The 26780-nt window shown below is 38.4% G+C and overlaps 5 protein-coding genes and 2 long non-coding RNA genes across 14 annotated transcripts in view; 4 read left to right on the top strand and 3 right to left on the bottom strand.

Moving 5' to 3' along the window:
• UNE17 (Subtilisin-like serine endopeptidase family protein) overlaps positions 1-2534 on the top strand; it is a 4632-nt gene extending 2098 nt beyond the window's left edge. For 2 of the 3 annotated variants that reach the window (XM_011049858.1, XM_011049856.1), the window contains exons 6-10: positions 261-328; positions 510-776; positions 965-1079; positions 1172-1385; positions 1729-2534. In XM_011049858.1, coding sequence (XP_011048160.1) covers positions 261-328; positions 510-776; positions 965-1079; positions 1172-1385; positions 1729-2357 — 1293 coding nt within the window. In that variant the 3' untranslated portion in view covers positions 2358-2534. The remainder of the gene's footprint in view (positions 1-260; positions 329-509; positions 777-964; positions 1080-1171; positions 1386-1728) is intronic. The other variant, XM_011049857.1, reaches the window with a different exon arrangement.
• Positions 2535-3694: 1160 nt separating this feature from the next.
• Positions 3695-7572, top strand: LOC105142292 (uncharacterized). 2 transcript variants are annotated; one of them, XM_011049855.1, is made up of 9 exons: positions 3695-3828; positions 4263-4339; positions 4425-4518; positions 4651-4721; positions 4845-5402; positions 5855-6451; positions 6545-6757; positions 6841-6987; positions 7104-7572. In XM_011049855.1, the coding sequence occupies exons 1-9, from the start codon at positions 3801-3803 to the stop codon at positions 7155-7157; spliced, it is 1839 nt and encodes a 612-aa protein (XP_011048157.1). In that variant the 5' UTR covers positions 3695-3800; the 3' UTR covers positions 7158-7572. The 2 variants fall into 2 exon arrangements, with proteins under 2 accessions (XP_011048157.1, XP_011048156.1); XM_011049854.1 differs by having other exon boundaries at positions 4419-4518.
• Positions 7573-8868: 1296 nt separating this feature from the next.
• On the bottom strand, positions 8869-10553 carry LOC105142291 (uncharacterized). Its single transcript, XR_845534.1, has 2 exons — positions 9639-10553; positions 8869-9448 (listed from the first exon to the last, which is right to left on the bottom strand). It is a non-coding gene; the product is annotated as an uncharacterized LOC105142291 (long non-coding RNA).
• A 961-nt stretch (positions 10554-11514) lies between these two features.
• On the top strand, positions 11515-17916 carry LOC105142290 (glucosidase 2 subunit beta-like). Of its 3 annotated transcripts, XR_845532.1 has the most exons (17): positions 11517-11884; positions 12002-12121; positions 12363-12458; positions 12562-12801; positions 12990-13219; positions 13809-13901; positions 14015-14134; positions 15219-15546; positions 15628-15732; positions 15828-15929; positions 16014-16071; positions 16169-16237; positions 16494-16581; positions 17056-17117; positions 17199-17250; positions 17322-17457; positions 17557-17916. XR_845532.1 is itself a non-coding variant. In XM_011049852.1 (16 exons), exons 1-16 carry the CDS (start codon positions 11752-11754, stop codon positions 17382-17384), a joined length of 1959 nt encoding a protein of 652 aa, XP_011048154.1. In that variant the 5' UTR covers positions 11517-11751; the 3' UTR covers positions 17385-17893. The 3 variants fall into 3 exon arrangements, 1 of the variants encoding a protein (XP_011048154.1); XM_011049852.1 differs by having other exon boundaries at positions 17322-17893; XR_845533.1 differs by lacking the exon at positions 16014-16071 and having other exon boundaries at positions 11515-11884; positions 17322-17893.
• A 1308-nt stretch (positions 17917-19224) lies between these two features.
• Positions 19225-23071, top strand: LOC105142288 (pyruvate kinase, cytosolic isozyme-like). Its single transcript, XM_011049851.1, has 3 exons — positions 19225-19625; positions 21183-21644; positions 21986-23071. Exons 1-3 carry the CDS (start codon positions 19362-19364, stop codon positions 22796-22798), a joined length of 1539 nt encoding a protein of 512 aa, XP_011048153.1. The 5' UTR covers positions 19225-19361; the 3' UTR covers positions 22799-23071.
• LOC105142289 (uncharacterized) lies at positions 22962-23852 on the bottom strand. The gene is made up of 2 exons (XR_845531.1): positions 23428-23852; positions 22962-23397 (listed from the first exon to the last, which is right to left on the bottom strand). It is a non-coding gene; the product is annotated as an uncharacterized LOC105142289 (long non-coding RNA).
• Positions 23853-24143: 291 nt separating this feature from the next.
• LOC105142286 (E3 ubiquitin-protein ligase RNF126-B-like) lies at positions 24144-26706 on the bottom strand. Of its 3 annotated transcripts, none has more exons than XM_011049848.1 (2): positions 26525-26706; positions 24144-25597 (listed from the first exon to the last, which is right to left on the bottom strand). In XM_011049848.1, the coding sequence occupies exon 2, from the start codon at positions 25537-25539 to the stop codon at positions 24379-24381; it is 1161 nt and encodes a 386-aa protein (XP_011048150.1). In that variant the 5' UTR covers positions 25540-25597; positions 26525-26706; the 3' UTR covers positions 24144-24378. The 3 variants fall into 3 exon arrangements, with proteins under 3 accessions (XP_011048150.1, XP_011048151.1, XP_011048152.1); XM_011049849.1 differs by lacking the exon at positions 26525-26706 and adding an exon at positions 25979-26518; XM_011049850.1 differs by lacking the exon at positions 26525-26706 and adding an exon at positions 26372-26518.
• Positions 26707-26780: the final 74 nt, after the last annotated feature.

The following is a 26780-nucleotide window of genomic DNA, read 5'->3' as shown; positions in this document are numbered from 1 at the left end:
TGGGTTTTTTTTTTACCACTTTTTTTTTTTTTTTTTTTTTTTGCATTACGAGCAAGGAGCACAAAAAATAATTTTGCATGGCAGGAGAAAAAAAAAGAAAGAGATGTAGAAGCTATTTTTGCTGTGGGGTGATCTTAATTATTAGCTCTATATTTAGGGTTGTCACCGCTATTAGGCCCCAACCTAGCTTGGCTTGTATGTGTTGGGATATGCTTATGGGCTACAATCAGTTCTGCTAATTTAGTAGTCATGACTTACAGGGGGAAAGCTTAATTACAAAAGAGATTAACGGAAGATTGGTGAGCGCATTCTCCTATTTTGCTGATGGGTACCATTCTCTCCCTCTCTGTCTACGATCACTACAGCATGTATTTGATTTAATTTTTGTTGTAAAAAGTTGTTGAAAATCACCGTTTACATCTCTGTACACCAGCAACTACTGAGATGTGGGTCCAAGGCAGGTCTAAGTATCAAATTTTTCTTGGGTAAGACTCCTTTTGTTCCAACAGCACATCATATTCATTTTTCAGGGCTTGCTTGATGGAGAATTGGAACAAAAGAGTAGCTAAAAGGAAGATTATTCTATGCTTCTCCAACAGAGGGCCAGTGCCATCAGCTGGAATTGCACAAGCAGCAGTCTTGGCGGCCAGTGGATTGGGACTGATCTTCGTTGAACCTCCCACCATGCAAATTGCTGATGTTGATATCATACCCACAGTGCGTGTCGATGTTGGTCAAGGGAATAAAATTCAAATCTATATTGCCCAATCTTCTCAGTGAGTGAAATGATTCGTCATATTTCATAGATTCCTCGCCCCTGGAAATCACCAACTCAAAGTCTAAAATTACTATTGTGAGAAGGATGATTAATGGATGGGAACATCTAATAGAACTAGAAAACAATACACTGCAGTTACAGAACAAACTCGAACAGTTTCTAACATGGAAGTTTTGGACCGTGAAGGAATCCTGTGGTGAAGATATTGCCGAGTAAAACAGTTATTGGAAAGTCACCAGCGCCTGTTGTAGCATCCTTCTCTTCTAGAGGCCCGAGTCCAATTTCTCCTGACATCCTCAAGGTATGCTTCTTGCAAAAAATATCCAGTTTACACAATTACAGTCCGCTTCCTTGTGCTCTCTTACATTTTTCCTATTTATTTTCTCATGACAGCCAGATGTAACTGCTCCAGGAGTTACCATATTGGCAGCATGGCCCGCCAAGACTTCTCCAACATTGTTACCATTTGATGATCGCCGTGTGAATTGGAACTTTCAATCAGGAACATCAATGTCATGCCCTCATGTGTCTGGAGTAGTCGCGCTTCTCAAATCAGCTCACCCTGATTGGTCTCCCGCAGCCATTAGATCTGCTCTAATGACCACAGGTAAAAAAGAAACCCTTTCTTGTACCGTTCACACAATGCTATTGTTGTCCATGGACCATACGGTGCATGCCTATAATACTACTGGACTTCACTACAAGGTCACCTAATTTTCTTCTTTCCTTTGCTTTCCTCACTCTTTTCTTTTATAGAAGTTGAACCTTGGATAGAATAGGATGTGGAAGAAGATTCTAAAAGACCCCAAATCCTCCCCGAAACACTTCTTCATTGGTTTACAGCTAGAAGCTTAAAATCCAGCATCCACATTTCCTAGTGGAAAACAAAGATTTTGTATGATTTAATGCTATGTGTGAAAGTTTTTCATTTTGTTCTGTTCTCTCACCAGCATACACAAGGGACAACACATTTGACAGCATCCTAGCTGGAGGATCAAGGGAAGTTTCCGACCCCTTTGACAATGGTGCTGGCCACATACACCCTTCCAAAGCAATGGATCCGGGCCTAGTTTATGACATGAAAACCAGAGACTACATTATCTTCCTCTGCAACATTGGCTACAACAAAAATCAAATAAACATGTTGGTTCTTCCATCTCCTGGGACTGACACAAGCTGCTCTCATGTACACCAAACAAACTCCAACATAAACTACCCTTCAATCACAGTTTCCAATCTCCGATCCACAATGACCATTAAGAGAACTGTTAGAAATGTGGGTAGAAAAACAACTGCTATATACTTTGTTAGCATTGTGAAGCCTCATGGAGTCGAAGTGCTAATCTGGCCTAGGATTTTAATCTTCTCATGCTTCAAGGAGGAACTCTCTTATTTTGTGACACTTAAACCACTCAAGAAATCTCAAGGGAGATATGATTTTGGAGAGATAGTGTGGTCTGATGGATTCCACAAAGTTAGGAGTCCGTTGGTTGTGTTAGTGAACAACAGCAATGATGATGATGATGATGATCCTAGTGTTTTTGCATCTAATACCACTGCAGCTAGCAGCAGTATTTAGGGTCCCTTGAGACCCTAGTTGCTCTTACGCGTATCTTTTTATGATTGAAGATTGGGGATTTTCATGTCTTATTGATGTGTATGTACTGTACCATAAATCATCACGTTAGGCTTCTGCCTAGTTGACTGGTTTTCCTTTCATTATTGAATAAAATCCTTGTGCCCTTTCTTTTCCTTTTAGCTTTGTTTGGTTTCCCTCCTGTGAGCAAGAAGTAACATGGATAGAAACAAAATGTACCTAGATCAACATGCCTTGGTGCTTCTGCTTGCCACTAGAAACTCTTTGTTCTAAGACATAGCCATGGAAGGGAAAAAGATCGGCAGCATCTGAATTGAGAGCACAGGAAGGAATTGATCAGACAAGGTTCGCATCCACTATTTTTCCATCGTTGGATTGAGAAAAGAGAGGAAGCAAGAAACAACTCCTGAAGATTATACCCGTTGATTACACAGTGGAATCAACAGGTATGAGAACTCTCTTGTTCGTTAGTACCTAAATTATAATTGATCTTCTCTGGAACTTTACTTCATCGATTGGTCGGTCGGATACATGACCACTATACCAAGCCAGCTTATATGGTTTTTTATCTGTTAAGAATCTTGGGGGTTCTTGTCGGCTGCTTCTTCTCCACAAGGATTGGCCGGCTTGCAATTGGGCCATTACTTTTGTCGTCAAGACTTCACATTGCTCTTTCTTTTGTGACCCATAACGCAGCGTACAACTAAGGCAATGTTTGGAAACTGCTGAGATAAAGTGTATATTTTCTAGTTTTGATTTTAAAGTTATCTGAAAACTGATTTAACTTGTGTTTTATCTTCAATCAAATATGTTTCCTTTTCTTTTCTATCTGTACACAAATTAAGATAATATCCCCAGGAAATGACAATTTCATTGCACAATTGCGACAGGATTCTAATTTTTCTTTTTCAAAAAGAAAAAAAAGAGGAGGAGAAAAATCAAGTTGAGAGAGTGCTTTTCTCAATATTTAAAGATCTCAGCTTTATTAAAAAACAAACGACTCCTTATAAAAGTTACAAGGGAAGGATGGTGGCCTCCATGTCCCTTTCCCTTTCCACATGAGTCCTAAGTCATCCTACTGTCACCCTCACCTATCTCACCCACAGATAAAAACTCTTTTTTTTTTTGGTAAGTTAAAACCAACCTACAGATAAAAACTCATCAATCGAAAAACCTAATAAATAAATAACTCGCAGCTTGCCTAGAGGACACGTGGTCCAGTGAAAAAACATTGATGATGTCACTAAACGACCTGCGGGTGAGAGAAAAATAGGGGATCGAAGCGAGTGGAGGGTGCTGGAGGTATTTGAATCACAAACATAGAGTGAAAAAAACCCTCTCTCCCCCAAAAACCCTAAAAGCTCAAACCTTTGGCGGCTATCAACTGAACCGACCAAAGGGTTTTATCATCTCCCAAGATCTATCATGGCTACCCTTTCATCTTCTGCTGAACGTATCCTTATTTACTCTTCTGAGCTTTTCCTTTTCTTTTGACTTGCTGCTGTTTTCTTTCTTTTTGTTTTTGTTTTTTTTTTCTTTTGATCTGCTGGATTCTTGTTTTTGGTTTGTTATATAGCTTCCTTTTCAGGGATGTTGTTGAACTTGAGATGGTCTTCGAGTGTTTTTTTACTATACTGATAGCTATGCCTTTGTCAGATTGATTTGTTTGGCATATATGCAGGACAAGTGAATTGAATTTCACACTGAGATTTGGTTTTCTGTATTTTGCTTGATTTGTCTATTGAAAGCTTGCTTCTTGGTGATGTGCTTTTTTTGTTCTAAATATCTTGGTTTTTCCTAGTCAAAGTTGGGACTTTTTTTTCTTAATATTTGTTAAAATATAATGATGTGGAACATATGTAATTCCTTTACTTTTAATTTCCATAGAAACTTCAGATTTGCTGCAGAAATTATCCCTAGACTCACAAACAAAAACCTTAGAAATGCCCGAGCCCACCAACAAGGTAATTTGCAGCCTTTAAGTTTAGATCTTTATCTTTGGTTTAGGCTTGTGTTTATATTTGTTAATTTGGTTATTACTAGATCCAGCCAAGTGACCGTTCTGTGACCCCAGTGCTATCCAACTTCATGGATCCAACTGTGTGCTATCTTCCTAATGGTTATCCCTCGTACTACTATGGTGGTGAGTTTAACATGCTGAAATGCTATTGGATTTTGATATCAAATGCATTCTGTATTGAATTATTCCTACCGTGATGTCTTTAAGAGAAGAAATGTAAATTTGATAAATTATGTCTCGCTGCTGGTCTTCTAGGCTATAATGGAACTGGCGAGTGGGACGACTACTCAAAGTATCTGAATACAGAAGGAGTAGATATGACTTCTGTAAGTACATCTGTATGGTTGATAGTTGTTTCAAATAGAAGTGTCATTGTTATTCTTCGATAAGTGGAGATTCTTTTCTTTTCTAAACAATTGGTTGTCTAATGTGCCTTTTTGTGTTTTCAGGGAAACGGATCTGCTATGTATCCTCATGGTTATTGGTATGGACCCTATGGCCCATATTCCCCAGCAGCTTCTCCAGTTCCTACAATGGGAAATGATGGTCAGTTATATGGTCCTCAGCACTACCAATATCCTACTCCCTATTTCCAGCCATTGACTCCTACCAGTGAGCCCTTCATCCCCAGCCACGTAGCCCCTTCACAAGGCGATCTTTCTATCACAACAGCTGCTGACCAGAAGTCTTTGCCTGTGGAAACAGGTAAAGAGAATTCTAATGGCATTGCAAATGGTGGGGATGTTAAAGGAGCCAATGGTGCAGTTCCTTACAAACCTAAGTATAACAATTCATATGGAAGGGGTAGTTATACAAAGGGCATTCCTGCTTCTGGATACAAGGATCTGAGATCTTGTTTTGATAGGTTACAGCCTGATATCCCGTTGCTGGATAGTTCTGTACTTTCCGATGGCCTGTATAGGAACACTGATATTTCTTCATTTTCAAAGGCTAGCAATGCTCCATCTTCAAGAAATCAGAATTTCCATCAAAATTCTCATTTCATGGTATGCCATCTATGATCTTCCACATTCCATCTATTGCATATTTTTTACTAAATTGGTGATTCTGGATTGTGTCTCCCAACTTATTCTTCATAACCTGTTCATAATATCCTTCTCAAATAAACTAACTTTTGGTTCAGAAAAATAAACTTATTCAGTTGGTTAAATCCTTCTCCTTCATTCTATTACTTATTTGTTCAAGTTGTGATAGCTTAAGTTGATGTCATTGTCAGTCTACTCTCTGATTCTTCACTTCTATAAGACTTTTAACGTTGCTATATCATCTTTGATTGGTAATCTGTATATCGAAGTTGGGCTATATTAAGTTTTGTGTTTGACTTTTGATTTTTCATAATATTTTCAGACTCATTTTGTGAACATTCCTTGCTTTTCCAATTACAAACATTCATTTATAGTGTATTTTTTCTCATGGATGATTTTGTTTGATTTGTCAGGGATGGCAGCACCCAGGTCTGGCATCAGGCATGGGTTCAACTCATGGATATATGAATAGGATGTATTCCAACAAACTCTATGGTCAATATGGGAATGGTTTCAAATCTGGCGTGGGCTTTGGATCTGGTGGTTATAATGCAGGAATAAATGGTCAAGGGTGGTTGCCTATCGACAGCAAATATAAACCCAAGGGGCAAGGCAATGGTTATTTTGGTTTTCGCAATGAGAATATTGATGGCTTGAATGAGCTGAACAGAGGACCTAGGGCCAAGGGCTATTTCAAAAACCAGAAGGGTTTTGTTCCTTCCACAGTTGCAGTCAAGGGGCAGAGTGTGCCATCAAGTGATACTAATGCTGAGGAGAAGGATAAGACAACTGAGGTTCCTGATCGAGAACAATATAACAAAGCAGATTTCCCAGTGGAATATGTTGATGCTAAATTTTTCATTATTAAATCTTACAGCGAGGATGATGTGCATAAGTGCATTAAATACAATGTCTGGGCTAGCACACCAAATGGTAACAAGAAGCTTGATGCAGCATATCAAGAGGCTGGGCAGAAATCTGGTGGCTGCCCAGTGTTCCTTTTATTCTCGGTGAGCATAGGGATGCTATCAATCTTTCTGATTTATTGTTTGACAACTGTCAATAGCTATGGGCTTAGCTTTCTCTTTAATTTTTTATTCCAGGTCAATACCAGTGGGCAATTTGTGGGACTTGCAGAGATGACAGGCCGAGTTGATTTTGACAAGAGTGTGGAATATTGGCAACAAGACAAGTGGACAGGCTATTTCCCTGTGAAGTGGCACTTTGTGAAGGATGTTCCCAACAGTTTGTTGAAGCATATTACCCTTGAAAACAATGAGAACAAACCTGTAACCAATAGCAGGGACACTCAAGAGGTAGTTATAGTTGCTTGTGTAATTCTTTGTTGGTTTTTTCCCCACATCTTTTTCATTCTAAAGTGCACTCTTGGTGATTTTAGGTCAAGTTAGAGCAAGGGCTTGAAATGATAAAGATATTCAAGGAACATAGCAGCAAAGCATGCATCTTAGATGATTTTGGGTTTTATGAGGATCGGGAGAAGAAGATTCAGGAGGAGAAGGCCAAGCAACAGCAGCTCAAGAAACAGGCACTTAATCTTAACCATATGTTTATCTTGTTTTTTAGATTATTTTTATGGGTTCTTTCCACTGTCTTCGAGAGTACTTTCTAACTTTTGCGGTCTCATTATGCATTGGTGTGCAGGTATGGGATGGAAAGCCAAGTGATGAAAAGAAAGAGCTGGTAAATGGTTCATAGAAGTCTCCGGGCAATGTCTCTGATTCGAGCTAAGAACATACTTGAACTGCATATTCTAATGGAGACCTGACTGATTCTGAGAATTTTTGGTTAGTAAAACTAAAGATGCATCAGAGGCAATGAGAAGTATGGCAGATGATAGGTTTTGGGGGGCTTAGGGTTTTCTGCTTTAGGGCCATTATATTCCTATTTTGATATTTGTTTTTTTTCCCCTTAAATTTCTATAGTTATTCTTATTTTCCTGTTTGGTTATTTTCTGCCGTGTCATGTAACCCCTTCGTTAGGTTGACAAGGTTGGAAAAGTATGTGCAATAGATTGGAGTAAAAGGAGCTTTTAATGCCCTTTTTTTGGCTTCCTTGTTCCTTCCTTTACAGTTTTCTAGCCTAATATTATTATTACCACAATCCATCATTATTTTTGCTATAATCTTCTATTCTTGGAATGTTTGCAAGAGGGGGGAGATTCATTGATTGCCTTGCGTGTGCCGTGTGGTTGTGGTTGAGAGCAGCAGACTGTTATAAGATTAAGCATCAGAAGTGCTGAAGGTTTTTCTTGAAAACATCCTGGCGGCTTCCCAGTTGACTAACGTCTTGGCTAGATTCAGATCAGCTTGCAAGTCCTAGCAATTGACTTTTTTGGAGTGGCAGAGAAGAACGGGCCAAGGAAACTCTGATGCCTCTCTTCCTGTGGTATTGGCTTGGTAAAGTGAGTTTGCATTGTCCCAGAGAATCCAATCAGATGGAAGAAGGAAGCAAAATTTAATGAATGGATCTAATGTGTTTGCATGGAATGACTCTCTGTTCTGGGTATATTCAATATGCCTGCTAACGAGGAGTTTAAGAATTCCATTAATTTCAATTTCCCAAGTAGCTATTAATTTCTTTCAAGCAAAAGAAAAGAAAACAGAACAAGATAGAAGGCAAAGGAGGTATCTTTCAAAATTCGCACCCAACTGTAAGGCTGAACCTAAAGAAACATGGACATGGTGGGATGCTAGATTCAATACTCAAACAAGCTGTCAATTAAATATAAACTTGGTGCGCTGGGATGCCAAATTTAGCAAGTTTGGTTTCACGTGACAAGCTAAATTCAAAATATTTGTATTCAGCTAAACTTCAAGCAATAGGCTAAATCCAGCACTAAAAAAAACCTATCACTAGAATAATTACATGAATTATTCATTTCTGAGATTGTGATCTTTCTACACGCACTAAAAAAAACCTATCACTAGAATAATTACAGCAAGTTTGGTTTCCGAAAGATTTTTTAAGAAAGATATTTGTTTATTTTTAATGCTATAAAAAAACAAGTGATCCTTTAGTAATTTTATTGCCTGGAAACAGCAAAGTTGAAGAAATATAAATATTCACGAATTATAAGTTTTGAGAACTTTTTTTCTTAATAATTTAATCCTAAAATACAAGAGTATTCTTTTAAATCATTTATCACGTTTCTCGTGAAATTACTCATTTCATTGTCTTTCAAGTCGTCTTGATTAAGTTTGTTTTTACATGTACTTGAATTTTTACCATTAATTTGATACTTCTTGAGCTAAGAAAATTGCTTCTTGAAATAAACTAAATAACTCATTCCTTAAACATTCAAGGATTTGGGACATCATCAACTTTTTTTAATGGGATTGAATTAAATTTTATTTTGGTGTGTCGGGAAATTATTAGCAGTAAGTGCAATGGCAAGATTAGTCGCTTCTGTTTGCAAAGCAACGTTGAATTCTCAACTTGTCAAGGCATTAACGTTATTCAACAGCAACGATGAGAACAAAAGCAGTCACAACACACAGGTAAATCAATGGGTCTTTGTTCTGTAATCAGTGAAGCTCTCCATAACGCATTTGAAGCCGACCCTCGGTAAGTTTCTAGCAATACCCATTTCGTTTTTGGTTTCTATATTTCGATTTCCAGTCCATGTTTTCTTGTCAAGTTCTTGGTAGTTTTTGTTTCTGTTCTTTTTACTTCATTTTGGTGAATCAAGTTTTCGAACGCTCGAGCTCCATTTGGGTTGTCAAGTCTCCTTGTTTTGTTGCAAGGCAGTCGTGTAGCTGCTCCATGGTAACAAGCTAACTTCGTATATCTGTATGCATGAACCCCAGGATTAAGATGCTAATTTCCATCCACTAAATGATGAAAATAAAACCATTCCAGTCCAATTCTAGGGAAGCCAAACTAAATTGTGCGGGAGCCTTTTATTTTGGGAGCTAGAACCTTAAATTATGGATTCGTACGACTGATCTGGCTGCCGAGGACAATATTCAGGAACCTAGCATTGATTCCTGTTCATCAAGCAGGGAAAGACAACTCATATGAAAAACTTCAACTTGTATTCTACTTCTTGCGAGGAATCAGAAAATGGCATAAATTCGAAAATCAATAGCTTCATCTGCACCATTTAAAAGGATCCATTTTTACCTCCTCTTCTTTTTTTTTCATGAATGAAGTCAAAAAACAGTAAAAAAGCCTTGCCTTTCCTCTGGTTATCCATCCCTACAACCTTCTTCCCCCTCTTCTTCGTCGTCAGCCCTTGGCAAGATTAGCCCAAAACCACCCTTGGATGAACAATCAAAAATCAAAATCAAGTAAAATCAGCCAGTTTCAGTATTTAAGATTAACAGAAAAACAGATCAGGGCCTCAGAGATCTTGGTGGTTAGGAATCATCAAATGGAGTTATATATAACTCCATCAAGAGTAGCAAATATTTTATTACATCACCGGCCCCCAAAGAAAAATGCTAATAATAATCATAATAATTAAAAACAGAAAAAAGTGCTTGAAGATGATGATGATGAAGATGAGATCGTGTCAGAAGTAGCTGGTTGTGTAATCATAGGATAAATCAGTGGGAATCCGTCTGATTTTTATCATCATCCATCAATCAATAAATCATCCATCATCATCATCACACCAAATTTTAAAATTTGAGACAGATCAAAGAAGAAAAGAGGAGAACAAGATCAAAATATAATAAGATGTATCTACCTTGTCACCAACAAACCCTAAAAACAATTTCTTCAAGAGAAAAAAAGGACAGTCGGAGCTAAAGGTAGAAAATGCATGCATGTATATACATACAGATATACATCACTATTGCCTAACGATAGATTCTTTGGCCAATAATCTATTCATTAAGACCAAAGAATTGCAATATCAGGCTTTACTTCATTCATATTAACAAACACAATCAAACAGCATGCATGCGAAACCCTAAAAGAAGATGCAGAAAGCGTTAGCCCCGCTGCTGCTTCTAGTTCTGCTGCCTCTCTTGTTATATATAGCTAAGAGTTACGAGGGAGGGGCACGGAAAACCCTAATCCTAGAACCCCCGGGGGCCGTTGCAGCCGCTACGTATGGGCCTTTCTGTTCTACCTCATCTAGGGGCCCTACTGCTCTTCGTTTCATACGGAATGGGCCGTATGTTGGGCTAATTTCAACTTTCAACCTCACCTCGAATCATTAAATGAGTCCAAACACTTATATTAATTAAAAAATAAAAATTAACGCATCCATTCATTCCGGTTTATCTTGCGTAAAATATTTTGTAAATAAAAAATATTTTAATATTTTGACAAAGCAAACATGCTAGGATATGAAAATATTCGTGCAAAGTATTTCACGCAAAAACAAGAGCACCCCCAAGGTAGTAATTTCTTCCCTTTCTCTCCATGGCTCCAAATGCCCAGTATGCTTGTTTCTCTTACAAAGTAAAAAGGCTTTAGATAGCCGTTGCAAGGAGGAAGAACTACTCTCTCTCTAGAGGGAAAAAAGAAAAAAAGAAAAAGAAATGAGAGATCGAGGGGGGGGCATACAAAGCGAGCTCTCGGCCGGGCTGCAAAACCTCCCAGTCTTATCAATCGGTGGCATGTGAATGGTAGAGGAAGAATGTTGTTGTTGTTGTTGTTCTTCTTCTTCTTCTTCTTGTTGGTGGGTACGAAATTGAGGCTACCAATCTGACATTGCCTTGCTGGTAGTAGTTATAGTAGAATAGTAATGGCAATAGTAACGAGATGAAGGAGGAGGAGGAGGAGGAATTGAAATGGGTCTTGTAACAGCCTAAAAGTGAGCCTCCCTCCATTTTTTTCAATTTCTTCTCTGCTCTCCTCTCACTGAAATGAATAATGATAATTTTATTTTATTTTCCAACGTTTTTGTTATTTTTTTATTAATATAAATATTATATCCTAACTAAATCTTAAAATTAACATCTATAAGTTTAATGATCTGAAATTTAGGAGAGTCAAACCGGTAATTTTTTAAAAATAAACCTAAAACCTAACTAATTTACCTTTATCCTTTCTTCAGTATTATACATAATTAATTAATTAATTAAGTTGGTAGATAGTAATACAAAATAAAATACAAGGAATGGAGACAGCGTCGTCTTGACATCACTCATCAACTCCTTCCCTTCCCTGCCCCTGCCTGCCATCGTCCTCCGTCTCTGATTCCGAGCTCACACAATAATTGATTATTATCTCTCTCTTCCCCTCTCACACTCAGAGTCAGAATCTTCTTGCTTTGCTGTTCGATACACAGAGAGCGTAACGAATATATAATAACAATAATAACAAAAAAGAAACAATGAAAGGAGAGAGCAGCAGCAGCTTCTTCATATTATTTCCTCCGATTGTTTATGCACTCTTATGCACTGCAGCTTCCATTGCTACATCAGCTGTTGTTCCAATTAACCCTTTTCTTGGAATCCCTCCTCAAGGTCACTCCTTCCTTTCTACCCCATCTTTCTAACCTTTATGTTGTTTTTCGATTTGTTCTCTAACATCATCATCATCATGCTGAGAATTTTTTGTATTTATCTTTCTGGGATGCCCAGATGAGAATTATTACAAGACATCATCACCTACTATAAAATGTAAAGATCGATCCGCTACTTTCACCAAGGCTCACCTCAATGATGACTTCTGTGATTGCCCTGATGGTACCGATGAGCCTGGTCTGTTTCTCTTGCTTCTTCTTTCCTTATATGTCTTTCGTGCCTTCACACATCTTCCCATTGTAGCAACTGGGCATTTCTTCTTTTTCTCTTTTCCATTAAAAGTTTGTCTTGATACTTGTAGACATCTCATTTAGCCCCCTTTTGAAGAAAAAAACAATAAAAGGAACTTCCTTTTCTCAAAAAATACTGGTATATTCTTACCTTTTCTTTTACTAGATATCTTATGGATGCAATGCAGGCACATCAGCATGCCCCGGTGGGCAATTCTATTGTAGAAATGCAGGGCATGATCCCGTTTTCTTATTCTCTTCCAGAGTCAATGATGGCATCTGTGGTAAGCATAGCTACATGTAAACAAAATAATAATATGTGTATTGTTATACTCTTTCTCTCTCTTTTTCTTCCTTGTAGTTTGTATTGACTGCCTCATAATGTAGATTGTTGTGATGGGAGTGATGAGTATGATGGCCAAGTTAAGTGTCCAAATACATGCTGGGAAGCCGGCAAAGTGGCAAGAGATAAGTTGAAGAAAAAGATTGCTACATATAAGGAAGGGGTTGCGTTGAGAAAAAGAGAAGTTGAAAAAGCAAAAATGGCATTCGCCAAAGATGTGGCTGAACTGTCCAAGTTAAAAAATGAGGAGAAGATACTAAAAGGGCTTGTTGAACAGCTTAAAGGTGTAGTATAGTTTTTCTCCATGTTGTACTGTTATACTTTAAGTCTGCTAGACTCGTTGAAGAAGATTTGAGCATTGTAAAAATAGATAGACTGACATATCTAACAACACCTGCGTGTTTCTGTACGTTTCTTCACGTGTGGAGTTAACAATTGTGTAAATGTTCTTCTGCTTCACCTCCCCATGTAGAGCTCAAAGAACAGATAGAGAAGACAGAAGAGAAAGAACGTTTGCAGAAAGAAAAGGAAGAGAAACAAAGGAAAGAAGCTGAAGAAAAGGCCAATGGGGATAAAAGTGCAGTTATGGGGGGAGCTAAACTAGAAAAAGGCCGCGCTGAGGAGAAAATCGACAATGAAGACAAAGATATGGAAAACAAACATGATGAAATTGGTGTTTTGGATGATTCTCCTGCATATCAGGTCTGACTGATTGCTCATTTTGATGTTCATCATTCATCAACCTTTATGTGAGCATGCACACACTCAAACTCTCATAATTTGTCAAGGATGTTTAAAGTGCTTTTCTTTATAACATCTTCTAAAAGCATAGAGGAGTGGTCTGAACAAGTAGATATCCGCATTCCTGACCTGCTCAGCAATTCTCCTCCAAACTTAATTACTCTTCTGATAAACTGATCAAATTAGCCCATATAAAAATTGAAAGATGCATCCCAATCTTTTTCTCTGCATTTGCATATCCATTCCATATTTTGATGCAAAAATTCTAAATTCACTGACGCCACCATCATTTTAATTTTTTTCAAGACATAAATTAAAAAAATGAGCTAGAAATATCGAAATTTGATTTGATAGAAAAGTGAATAGGTTTATTCCTATTCTTGCAAAGAGGTTTCTCCAATACCCTTAAATGTTCCATTTGTTTGAATGAGTAGGTTATCCCCATGTACAAAATGCTTGCTGAAAGATGACTGACTTGGTTTGAAGAAATTGATGCACTCATAACTCAATGCTGTAGCTAATTCTGTTTTAGTTTTGTAATCTCTAATAGGATGTTGTGGACGAGTTTGCTGATCATGGAGCTGAAGATGAAAGTGGTGATGCTTCCAAAATTGAAGGATCTCCAGTTAGCAAAGTGGAGAAGGTAAAAAAGAGTGTGCATTTGTACACATTTACTACTCCTGGAAAGTGGTGCTACACTGTCTTGGCAGCTTGGTCACTGTCAAAAATATAACATGCCATTCCTTGTTAATATAGCATGAGGGACAAGACGATGAAGAGCCTGTCACCACAAAAATCAAGGATGAGTCTACACTTGTGCCTGAAACTGGCCATGATGCTGGAAATGAGGTGTCTCATCCTCAACCTATGGAAGAGGTAAGCCCCCCACCCCACCCCACCCCACCCCACCCCTAGCTAATGTAAAAAAGAGTAGTGTCATGATACTTATCCTGTTCCCATATTTTGTTGATTGGGGATTCATAGATCAAGCTTTAGCTCTTCATTTGACCGTCTCACATAGGGGTTAGGACACTTGGCTGGCTCATTTATAATTGCATTTTAATGAGGGGTTCACTGTAGAATCACCCTTTTCCTGGATTTTTTTGTACACCATTCCTTAGACACCGTTTGGGAACGTAGTGCAAACCATGTTTCATAAAAATTAAAAAACAAATTTTGTTTAATTTTTTTTTAATGTTTTTAAATTGTTTTGATGTGCTAATGTTAAAAATAATTTTTTTTTAAAAAGTATTATTTTGATGCATTTTTAGATGAAAAACAATTTGAAAAGCAACCGCTCTCAAACACCCTCTTAAGTTCTCTAGAAAAATCGACGATGTAAGCCCCCCACCCCACCCCACCCCACCCCACCCCTAGCTAATGTAAAAAAGAGTAGTGTCATGATACTTATCCTGTTCCCATATTTTGTTGATTGGGGATTCATAGATCAAGCTTTAGCTCTTCATTTGACCGTCTCACATAGGGGTTAGGACACTTGGCTGGCTCATTTATAATTGCATTTTAATGAGGGGTTCACTGTAGAATCACCCTTTTCCTGGATTTTTTTGTACACCATTCCTTAGACACCGTTTGGGAACGTAGTGCAAACCATGTTTCATAAAAATTAAAAAACAAATTTTGTTTAATTTTTTTTTAATGTTTTTAAATTGTTTTGATGTGCTAATGTTAAAAATAATTTTTTTTTAAAAAGTATTATTTTGATGCATTTTTAGATGAAAAACAATTTGAAAAGCAACCGCTCTCAAACACCCTCTTAAGTTCTCTAGAAAAAGTTTAAAATATACTACCAGTAGTTGGTATTACAGTCTTGCATAAGGCATGACAATCCTCTTGTCCCTCACCATGCTTTTGTTGATTGATGATTTGCTTATGGCATGATAATCCCATGAAGCTCACCATCTTGACTACCTTTGGTGGTTTCTCTAAATGCTGTCTTCAGGAGAAGGATGAATCCACTGATGCAAAAGGATTGTCAAAGGAAGAGTTGGGCCGCCTTGTTGGCTCTCGTTGGACAGGAAATTCAGAGAAGCAAACTGAGGAAGTTAGGGATACAAAGGACAACGACCATGGAGACCAGGAAGAGATGGCCCATGACACGCATGATGAGAAATATGATGGCTATGCTTCAGAAACTGCTGATGAAACTGACAAGGATGATGATGTTGATCGAGAAGATGATGTAGATGAGACCTATGAAGAGGAAGTTCACGATGATGTTGATGATGCTCCTTATAAATCTGACTCTGATGATGAAGTTGAATTTTCAGGTTTGCAACTGTTTGTTGCCACTGCCTTTTGTGCTCAGTTGTTTTTTATTTAAGGAGCTGATATTAGGTACTTGTTGTCAGATACAACCTCCCCAGGTAATCCATCTTGGTTGGAGAATATACAGCAAACCTTTAGGAGCATTCTACAAGCCTTTAAATTATTCCAAACTCCAGTGGATAAATCAGGTCAATTTTAAAACACTATGTTACTATTGAATAATTTAAATGTTGGAAATGAATGGGTGAAAATCAGGTCACCAGTTACCTTTTGACTTCTATAGAGGCTGCTCGTGTACGCAAGGAATACGATGAGTCCAGTGCTAAGTTGTCTAAAATACAGTCAAGGATATCAAGGCTGACACAAAAGCTCGAACATGATTCTGGTTAGTATTGACAAGCTGTACGTGCATGCACCCCTGTGGCATTAGCATATTTCTATTAGTTAACTGTAAAGGTTAATATTTCAGGGACAGAGAAGGAGTTCTATTCATTCTATGATCGCTGTTTTGAGAGCAAGCAGAACAAGTTCACAACCTTGCTTCTGCTAGTTTATATTCCTTTTCTGTTTCAGTTGTGATCACTGATTTATCTTACCTTTTGACAATTGAAATTCACACCTCAGGTATGTTTACAAAGTCTGCTCATTCAAACAAGCTTCCCAGTCAGAGGGCCCCTCAACAACTCGTTTGGGGTAATGTGTCTATGGAATTCTTTTTGTTCTTTATCTAGAAATCTCCCTGCCTCCTTCATATGTTATGGGATCATCTGGAAAAAAATCATGCATTGCTATGCTTTTCTAGGGATGCTCTCAACATTTTGTTTATTCTTTCATTTAACCTGGATATCCATGCGAGAGATGAACCTAAGCATCTTATTCTTTTGGGTATTGATTAGCTTACATGGTATTTATTCTCTCTGTAACTGATAATTTCTTTCTTTTGGGTAAGGCGCTGGGAGAAATTCGAGGACTCGTACCGAGTTATGGTCTTTTCAAATGGGGATAGGTGCTGGAATGGGCCTGATCGAAGTTTGAAGGTGCATACACTTTCATGCTGAATCATGTTACGGAAAAATTCAATTGCTGTGAACGTGATGGGCATAATTACTTTCTTTCGATTTTGCAATAACATCCAGGATAAAGAAATTAAGGAAACAAGTAATACAATTGCTGTAAACGTGTTGGGCATAAGTCCATGCTAGTTGAAAGGGAAAAGAAGAAGAAGAGTTCTGACTTCATTTCATCTGTTAACTTCATTTTATATTTCCTTTCTTTTCTCTCAACATCTTAAATTGGTATGCAAACTGTTAATGAAAGTGAAAGTGAAACTGATATGAACTTCTGTCAATGAAGATAATTTGTTTTTTCCATTTCAGTCTAGACGTTAAATTCACACCTGGATTGGTGTCAATATTTACTTTCGACCTAAAAACAAGAGCTGCAAGGCAAATAGAGATAAAATACAATAAAGAAAAGACTCATTGCCTTGTCTTTATGTCTGTGAGTTACAGGTCAGGCTAAGATGCGGACTGGATAATGAGGTTACAGATGTAGATGAACCAAGCCGTTGCGAGTAAGGACCTGTTTATGCCCATTTTTGTGTGTGATCATATGCTTTATATTGCTGGCTAACCCTTTAAGCTTCCCGTGCAAGGTATGTGGCATTGCTGTCTACCCCAGCCCTTTGCATAGAAGGAAAGCTTAAGGTAATTAAACTTTCTAAGAATGAAACTCGTACTTTCTGCATTGAACATTCTGATGTATTTGAACGTGACAGGAACTGGAAAATAAACTAGAGTTGATGAACAAACAACAGCCAAGGAGCCATGATGAACTTTAACTTGCCTGAATGAGTTTACCACAAACATTCTAGAGGATGCTGATCGCTTGAAAACTCATCTATTCATTTTTGGGTTGGTAGTGAGAAATTTTGAGCGGTATTAGAACAGTGCTCCCGAATTTTTTTCTATTCTGGATCACACCTTTTGTAACATGTCGAATTCATTGTGAAGGTTGGGTCGAGGCATGGGAGCAATCATGACGAAGTCTGGCGTAGTTAAACTAATGATAAATATAGTGACACTTCTATTGAGCTAAGCTTGGATCATTAGTACAATAATAGAGAGCATTTATGTTGCCCTAGCAGTGGCTTTTTATTTTTTATTCTGTGCCATGGAAGTGCCAAAATCCATGCAATCGTAACACAAGGGCGACGCAAAGGACAGGCAGCCGTGCCTGAAACTCACAAATCATGGTGTCCGCGATGCACAAGGATGGTTAGGATTTGTGATTCCATGCAACTCCAGCTGTTCTCAGCAAGACCCTATACAGGATTCCACTATTGATCCCTATGATTTTCTTCATTGTCATCACTTTCGAGTTTGGTGTCTTTTGTTTATGATACGAGTAAAACTAAAGCACGCATTTCTTTCAACCTCACATGAGTTATGATCAAATACCGTCTCTGGTTTTGGAGATCGACTATCACTGTTAAATTAAATAAAGCATGGTGGGGTAAGCATGACCGTTGAGGTGAGACCAGATGAATTAAAAATCAAAGTAAGAGGCACTGACCCCTTCTGTGGTTCAAATGGCCAGCAGTTTTTGATGACATCTGCCACCTTCGCCGCCTACAGATTGAGAATTGGATGTCGTGCGGTGCTTGTGCTTGGATTGATGTCCTGTCCCTCTAATCTACGTCTTCTCTCTCTCTCTTTTCTTTTGTGTACTTTTCGCAGTGTCCCAGGGCCAGTTTGGTTTATGGGAAATTACACACAGCTTGTGCTTCGGGTCATTGCTAATCAAGCACGAGGGCAATAGGATGTATTAGCTGAGTGATGCCAATAGAGCCATGAAAAAACAAAAGAAAAGGTAAGTGGCCTAACCCTCTTAATCGTGACTATTCTGAAAGTCAAATGGAATTGGAATAGTAGATCCTTTCTTTTACTTTCGTTATTCATATCCGTGGATTTCTAACAAGTGGATTTCTCCCCCCCCCGCCATTTGATTAATTACAAGGAAATGGATGAACGTTCCCTCGTAGAATCAAACTCACTCCCGTCTACGTCCATCAGAATCTGCTGATCAAATCACAAAAAGTTCTCCTATACGTAACCCATTCACTTAAGAACAACTTCATATGTGCCTTACTGTTATGTGGCTTTAGACACAGCACCCATCTCTACTTTCTTTGGTTGGAAATACACATGAACAACTTCACATTCAACGCGCCTCTTGACGTCTGATTTGTGACTCTTTACATCCACTCATGAAGAGTAAATGATTCAATCCAATGAAGGAAAAACTTAAATCGCGAATTGGAAACATCTTAAGTTGGATTGAGCTAGTGTGAGAGAGAGTCCTTTAAAGCAGAAGCTAGCAAGAGGGAGGGGGAAGGTGGCAGAAGCAGCCGATGGGTTTGTACATGTGATAACCAAATTTCTATGGGCGTGACTGCCACCTACCAAAGGGCAAAGTCATGCCCTACACCATCGTATAAATCAAACCACTCACACCCTTAACAAAAAAGAAGATATTCCTAATCCTGTCTTGCTTCTCAAGATAGATATATTATGCTCCTCCCATTTCTTGGTCTCTTCATTTATAAACAAATAATTAAATAATCTTGCCAAACAACCCTTCCAAGAATAATAACAATAAAAAAAAATAAATCCATAAATCCACTTCTTTCTCTATTTGTCATTTCTATATATACATATAGTTAGTGTGTAGTATTGGGTAAAACACGCAACACAACCACAGAGAGATAAATTCCTAAAACTTCAAGTCCTAAATTTGTTCTCCTCCTGATAAATAAATGACGGCCAGCAACGGTGGAGGAGATGCAGTAACAGCAGAAGCAAGAGTTATGGAGATGAGGCCGAAGACCAAGATCGTCTGTACTCTGGGACCTGCATCAAGATCTGTCCCTATGATCGAAAAACTCTTGAGGGCTGGCATGAACGTCGCTCGCTTCAACTTCTCTCATGGATCTCATGACTATCATCAAGAAACCCTTGATAATCTTATGGCCGCCATGGTCAATACTGGCATTCTCTGTGCTGTCATGCTTGACACCAAGGTTTTCTTTTTCTCATCTGGGCTTTTCATTTCTTCTACCTTATTACTTTTATCTTGTCTGATTCTGCTGTTTTCTATATATTTTCGAAACTGGTTTTTATTTGTCTGATCTTGTGATTATTTTCATTTCTGATCTCTTTTTTTTGGGAGTCTGTGTTTAATTGTTTGTTTGATTCTGTGCGCAAAGGTTGTGTATGTCTGTTTCTTCCTTGTTATATCTCTTCTTTTGTACCCTTACACCATCATTCATATCCTTTCCTTTCTTGTAATTTTGGGTGCCGGAGTTTGGAGCTTTTGGTCCATTTGGATTTGGATTTGGATTTGGATTTTGTCGTTTTCTATTCTCAAATCTGTTTTGGTGTTTTTGGTTTTCCCTAATTTGAGTTAAGAGAACATTTTGACCTGTTTATTTCAGTACTGAACCGAAAACATGAAAGAAATATCACACCTGATTTTACTGTGTGTTGATTTCTCTTAGTTTTGCTCCAATAAAGCTCTCTTTATACATAGAATAGGGTGTTACTATATATTTCTGACCCATTCTTACACCTTTGGCTCAATAGAAAACTATGGAAGATAGATGCTTTTTATTTTGATCACAAAAATGAACAAACTAAGTTGCGCCAATGGGTCTTAACTGAGTTTAGTTGCTGCGCTACAGCTTTCAAGTACGGACTGAGAAATGACTGAATCATGTCTAGCAGCCTTTTTCATCAGTTACTTTATCTTTTTATGGCTATGGTGTTTCTGAGTTTGTGGGGCTTGTTCATGTGCTAATTAAATGGTGGAGATCATTTGATATTTTTCTCAACAAAATTTTTAGCGAAGGGATATTATTCTGTCAATCATGTTCTCTATCGGATTTTAAAAGACTTCGCCATATTTTAGTAGCAAGCAGGTTGTGCTTCCTCTGTCAACGCTAGGGTAAAAATTGGTTCAAGATTCATATAATCAACCCCAACTAGTTTGGGATAAGGGCTTTGTTGTTGTTGTTTTCCGAAAAACTTTTAACTATGGAAGTTGTTATTCCATTCTAGTCAACGCCTGAATATCAAAAATAGCCCATGGCATATGACTGATAATACTTGGCATATGCATCACTAATCAATTTCTTGTTTGTGATGCGCAATATAAAGTGGAACTTCATAATGCAACTGTTTTTGGCAACTTTGTTCATCCTAAATTTTGAGTGGAGGTTAGGCTCTTACTAGTAATTGTCTTTAGTAGTATGCCAGTGAAAATCAAATAGAATGAAGCTAAATAGAGCATGAAGCATCATCCGTAAGAGAAAATGTTCTTTTGAATGTAATCAGCCATTCTAAACTCGTTTTCATTATTCAAACTCTTCACATCTAAGAAAGAAATTGGGGGCAGGGGCCAGACAGAATGCTGCATTCAAGATAGAATACAGGTTTAGTGAAAATGCATCCCATACCTGCTAACTAAAGCTGCTTATCATTTAGTCATTTCTAGGGTCAAGTTTTAGTTCCAAGTCAGGCTCTTTGTTTAAAAGTAATAGGTTTAAAAACAGCACTTATTTTGTTCATTTTGTTCACAGGGACCGGAGATTCGTACTGGTTTCCTGAAGGATGGGAAACCCATCCAGCTCAAACAGGGTCAAGAAATCACCATATCTACTGACTATAGCTTAAAGGGTGATGAGAATATGATTTGCATGAGCTATAAAAAGTTGGCTGTGGACGTCAAACCTGGAATGGTAATACTTTGTGCAGATGGCACAATATCATTTACAGCATTATCCTGTGATACAAAAGCTGGTTTGGTTCGATGTCGCTGTGAGAATTCTGCAACTCTTGGTGAGAGAAAAAATGTTAATCTCCCAGGAGTTATAGTGGATCTTCCAACCTTGACAGAGAAGGACAAGGAAGATATATTGGCTTGGGGGGTTCCCAATAAAATTGATATGATTGCTTTATCTTTTGTTCGTAAAGGCTCAGACCTTGTGGAGGTTCGGAAGTTGCTTGGAGAGCATTCCAAGAACATCCTTCTGATGTCCAAGGTATGTTGATTACATTAAGACAGAAGAAAAAAAATTTACATTAAGACAGAAGAAAAAAAATTTCTACCTGGTTTTATTGGCAGTCAGATCCAGGCATTTACACTAGCATGTGTTCTTTTCACTATTTTGCTTGGCATGAGTATGTATTGTTTGTTAGCCAAACCTTACCAGGAGATAGAATCCATGCGAGCAACATGTAGAAAAGGTCACAATCTACATGTAAATTTTGAGAAGCCTATGAAATAATTGTTCTAAAATTAAACACTTGTCTTTGTTGCTTAGATGGTTGCTTTATGATGTTTTATTGTCATTTTATTTTTCCTTTGAAACTTTTGTGGTAGGTTGAAAATCAAGAAGGAGTGGCAAACTTTGATGATATTTTAGCAAATTCAGATGCATTTATGGTGGCACGTGGTGACCTTGGAATGGAAATCCCAATTGAAAAAATTTTCCTTGCACAGAAAGTGATGATCTACAAGTGCAACATTCAAGGAAAACCAGTTGTCACTGCAACACAGATGTTGGAGTCCATGATCAAGTCCCCCCGCCCAACTAGAGCAGAAGCTACTGATGTTGCCAATGCAGTTCTTGATGGTAGTGACTGTGTGATGCTGAGTGGTGAAACAGCAGCTGGAGCTTATCCAGAACTCGCTGTTCGGACCATGGCCAAAATATGCATAGAAGCTGAAAACACGCTTGATTATGGAGATGTCTTTAAAAGAACTATGGAACACTCACCTGTGCCCATGAGCCCATTGGAGAGTCTGGCCTCATCTGCTGTTAGAACTGCCAATTCAGTAAAAGCATCTCTTATACTGGTTTTAACCAGGGGAGGAAGTACTGCAAAACTGGTGGCTAAATACAGACCGGGCATACCCATTTTGTCCGTGGTTGTCCCAGAGATTCAGACTGATTCCTTTGATTGGTCATGCAGTGATGAAGCTCCTGCAAGGCATAGCCTTATATTCCGTGGGTTGGTGCCGGTTTTATATGCAGGATCTGCTAAAGCCTCAAATGCTGAGACAACAGAAGAAGCTTTGGATTTTTCCCTTCAACATGCCAAGGGGAAGGGACTTTGCAGGACTGGGGATCCCGTGGTGGCTCTGCACCGGGTTGGAACTGCATCTGTCATCAAGATTATAACAGTGAAGTGATGACTGGGTACACTGACCTTTTGTTCTACTTTCATTTTTTTTTTTTGGGGGGGAAAAGGATGCTTTTAATAATGCTGGCTGGTTTCATTTTTTCCTTTATTTTTCCTCGGACCTTTTCTTTTCTAGGACTGAAAGAAACTCGATTATTATTTATGCTGTTTTGTTGAGCTCATGGTATGAAACTTGTATCCTCGAGCTACAATTTGGTTGCTAGAAGTTTTGATCTTATGGAACCCTGTTATTTATCTTGGCCATGGAACCAAATTGTTGTCATATGATATTGTTTGCATGCGGAATGTTACGAAGTATGACCTTCAAGCATTGAGAGCATGAATCATTCGTTCCTGTATGAGTTTATTTCAATCAGGCACACAAATCTTCATTTACTTGGAAACTACTCTCTTTCTAACCACAAGGGGCGTGCTGCCTTTTGGATGGAGATGCTAACAATTCTGAAGTTCTCAGACTTTCTTCAATTTATTTCGTTGTATTGAACTACAAGTTGGCTTCCATCTTGGCAAAATTTATGAAGAGATGCTTGAAGAGTGAGTAAACTGCCAAATCCACCACGGGATCGGTGACCCGACGAGTGGAAGCTCCTTCCGCCCAAAAGAAGACTTCTCCTACACCTTTCTAGAAATTGGAATTCGGAATAAATTAACAACTCCATGGTCCATACATAGAGAGATTGCTATAATTCAAACAGAATATTGAACAAGAGGCAATTCACATGGGTTTAACGTATGCTAGCAGGAAAAAGAGGACGGGTTCCAGCGTGTAATTGAAGTGGTGGACCATCTCCTTGTCTCGGCCAGATCTTTCCAGCCTGATAATCCACCCCTTTGATTTATTCATCATGTACCTGGCAAATCAACTCAAACAATTCTGAAAGCTTGAACTGATACATATTGTATTTAAAAACCTTCATCAAGTCACACCCCATTTGTTTTCTATTTCGTCAAGTTCAGCATGATTGGGAAAACCAACACGCCTTGCAGCTTGTAGTTAATGTGACCAAGTCATGGCATATTTTCAAAAAAGCTTTGGCTCCGTCTGGTTATTATGCCTTTAGGACGCGGTGCTGCCGAAAAGGATCATATTGATGCTTTTGATACGAAAATGTCAAAAGCACCTGCACGGCTTTTTACACAAACAAAGACTATCTAGAAAGAGCCCGTTGTATATCATATGGCTCCCTTCTTATTGATTACTACCATTTTCAAACAAGAAGAAAGAAACTCCACTTGAGCCATTAACAAATAACGGTACACTTGAGCCATTCATTGACTGGGCTAAAGAAATCAATACCACCATGTCATTCAAGTTAGTCCATTCACTCACCGGGGAAAGAAAACCAACACTGCTATTGAGCCATTCAAAATAGTTTTCGAAATAATTACACAAGTGAAACAGCAGAAAAATAAAGATATTCATGAAGGCAAAAAATCTACAAAAACCAGAGATTGAAACACAATTTGTTCTTCCGAGATCCAACCTTCGGTAAGATGCTATGTACATAAGCAAAGGCTTCAATTAACATGGAGAGCAAGAAGCCAATATGGCAACATAAGAAAGTATATTCAATTCTCATCTGTTTGAGAAGTGGTTCCAGGTGCATTCGCTGGAGAGGATGATGCTGCTGAGGATGGATGGTTTCCACCAGATTGCGAACCCGATGAAGATGAAAACAAGCTATTGAAAGGCCATGGAAAGGAAAAACTTCTCCCGTTTCCACTTCTTTCTTCACTGTCTCCCTCTTCAACACTAATTCCATGACTAATATTACTTTCACTGTTAGTATTCTCAAACTCCCTCTGATCACTGCTATTTCTAGCTCTCTCAGAATCAAGCTTGGACTCATCAGCAGGCAACTGATGCCTGCAAACTGGACAGGAACTATGAAGCTCCAGCCATGGCAATATACAGCCACTATGAAACTTGTGCTTGCATGGCATTTCCCTTGACTTGGAGCCAATCTCAAAATCATCCAAGCACACTGAACACTGCAAAGGCTCCTTGATGATCACAGTAGGCAATGCTTCAACGGCTTCCTTTTGAGCTGGCAGAGTTCCATATCTATTGGGATCATTATCTGCCAAGTGCTGCAATAACAAATCCAAGCCAGGTCCAATGAAATAATCACCGAATGACCCAATTGGATTTTGATTCTGGTTTTCATCATTGTTTGAATCATAAGAACCCTGAACAATAATATTTTGATTAAAAGGATTGATCAAAATGACACGCTCTCTGTCCCTGTTCCGGTCCCGGTCCCTGTCCCTGTCCCTGTCCCTGTCCCTATCTCCTTCTGAATTCTCAGATTCAGATGCCAAAATTCCAGCACGAATTCCTTGAAGTAATTGCAGTATTGTAGCTGAACTTCTTCTGCTCCTCCTCCTCCTCCTTATGAATGATTCAATTTCATGCTCAAACTCGGTCTCTCCTCCAAGGTTTGCTTCACCATCATCATTGTCATCCTCACCTTCTTCATACTCCATCCTTCTAAGCCTTCTACGGCGACGAGAATTTCCCATCATGCCAAGCAAGACTGGAGCCCAAAGTGAGAGGGCACGATCAGATCCAAATTCAGAATCAGGAACCTGAGCATCCCCCGTGTTACCACTCATTTCTTCAATGAACCCACTTTGGCAAAAAGGGCATTTGATCTCTACTTCCACGACGGGATTCACCATTTGAGAGCACATATGGCACCAGTACCGTGCAGCCATTGCTTCCTCCATTTTTTTTTTTTTAAATCTCCCTCCTTCACCAATAACCACAACCTTTGAATTAATGTCTCTGCCACAACCAAAGCAATACATCAAATACAAGTAAAGCTATGCACAAGCAAGCAACCAAATCAGTAGCCCATTTTCACAGGACAAATTACATGAAAAAAAAAAAAATCTTTCAGGGACGCACAGATGTAATACAGAAACACCACCGGATGACATTATTCATTCTTAGGATAAAGCTCATGGTTTAGCAAAACCAAAGCACAAATTTCAAGATCTACAAAACACTGGTAATAAAACTGATATCTGCCAAATGAAAAGTTTGAAAGAACCCATTAAAATATTTGAAATTAGAAGATAAAGGGTTCATCTTTGAAAACAAAATTGCTGGGACAAGATCCCCACAAAGCAAAGAAAGAGGAGATTATTAAAGAGATCTCCTTACCAATGCAAAATCAAAGGAAAACTCAGAAATCTCCAAACAACCAAACAAGAAAAACACCAAAATCACACGTGGTCTGTGTTCCTCCTCCTCTTCAAGAAGAGATGATAGTTTTGTTTTTTTTTTTTTATGAGGGAAAAAAATAAAAAAAATAAAAAAAGGCAGGTAAGAGGGAGGATTTATAAGAAGCGCGCAAATTTACGAGGCAGCACAAGGATCTGGAAAGATCGAGCAGGAAGAAGGAACACAAAATATTATGTACATAGTATTTGACCCAACAACATAACGAACTTTCAAAACATGGAAGTGGTCGCCTTTGACACGCAAACACACAACACATTATATATTACATTCCTGTATGAATGAGAGAATCAAAGAAAGATTAGCGATTTGTACCCAAGATTATTTCTTTATTGTGGAATGGTAAAATTTGGTGATGTAAAGAGAAGAACCAATCAATATATGTATTTCGTTTTGACTCTGAGGGGGTGAGAGACGGAAAAATACGAGTAAGGAGAAGAGAATGAGAAGGAGAAGGAGAAGAGCCACCTTAGATTGTCATTTGCCAATTTGTCATTGCCATGCTCCACAGACCAGGAGAGGACCAGACAATCTCAGTCATTTAATACGGCGCGGTTAATAGCACGATTCATCCATCCTCTCTTGCTCTTCCAAGCTTATGGATTTGGTCCTTGTACTAATTTTTTTAATGAATTGAATCCTTCTAGCCTGCCTGATCCGCGTAGTGTAGCGTCCACGTGAGTGACGATAAAAATAACTTGATTGAAATCAGCGGGTAAGGGTC

The sequence above is a fragment of the Populus euphratica genome, unplaced genomic scaffold (assembly GCF_000495115.2).
Source record: "Populus euphratica unplaced genomic scaffold, PopEup_1.0 scaffold140.1, whole genome shotgun sequence".
NCBI classification, from domain to species: domain Eukaryota; kingdom Viridiplantae; phylum Streptophyta; class Magnoliopsida; order Malpighiales; family Salicaceae; genus Populus; species Populus euphratica.
This window is presented reverse-complemented; position numbering and strand designations above follow the sequence as displayed.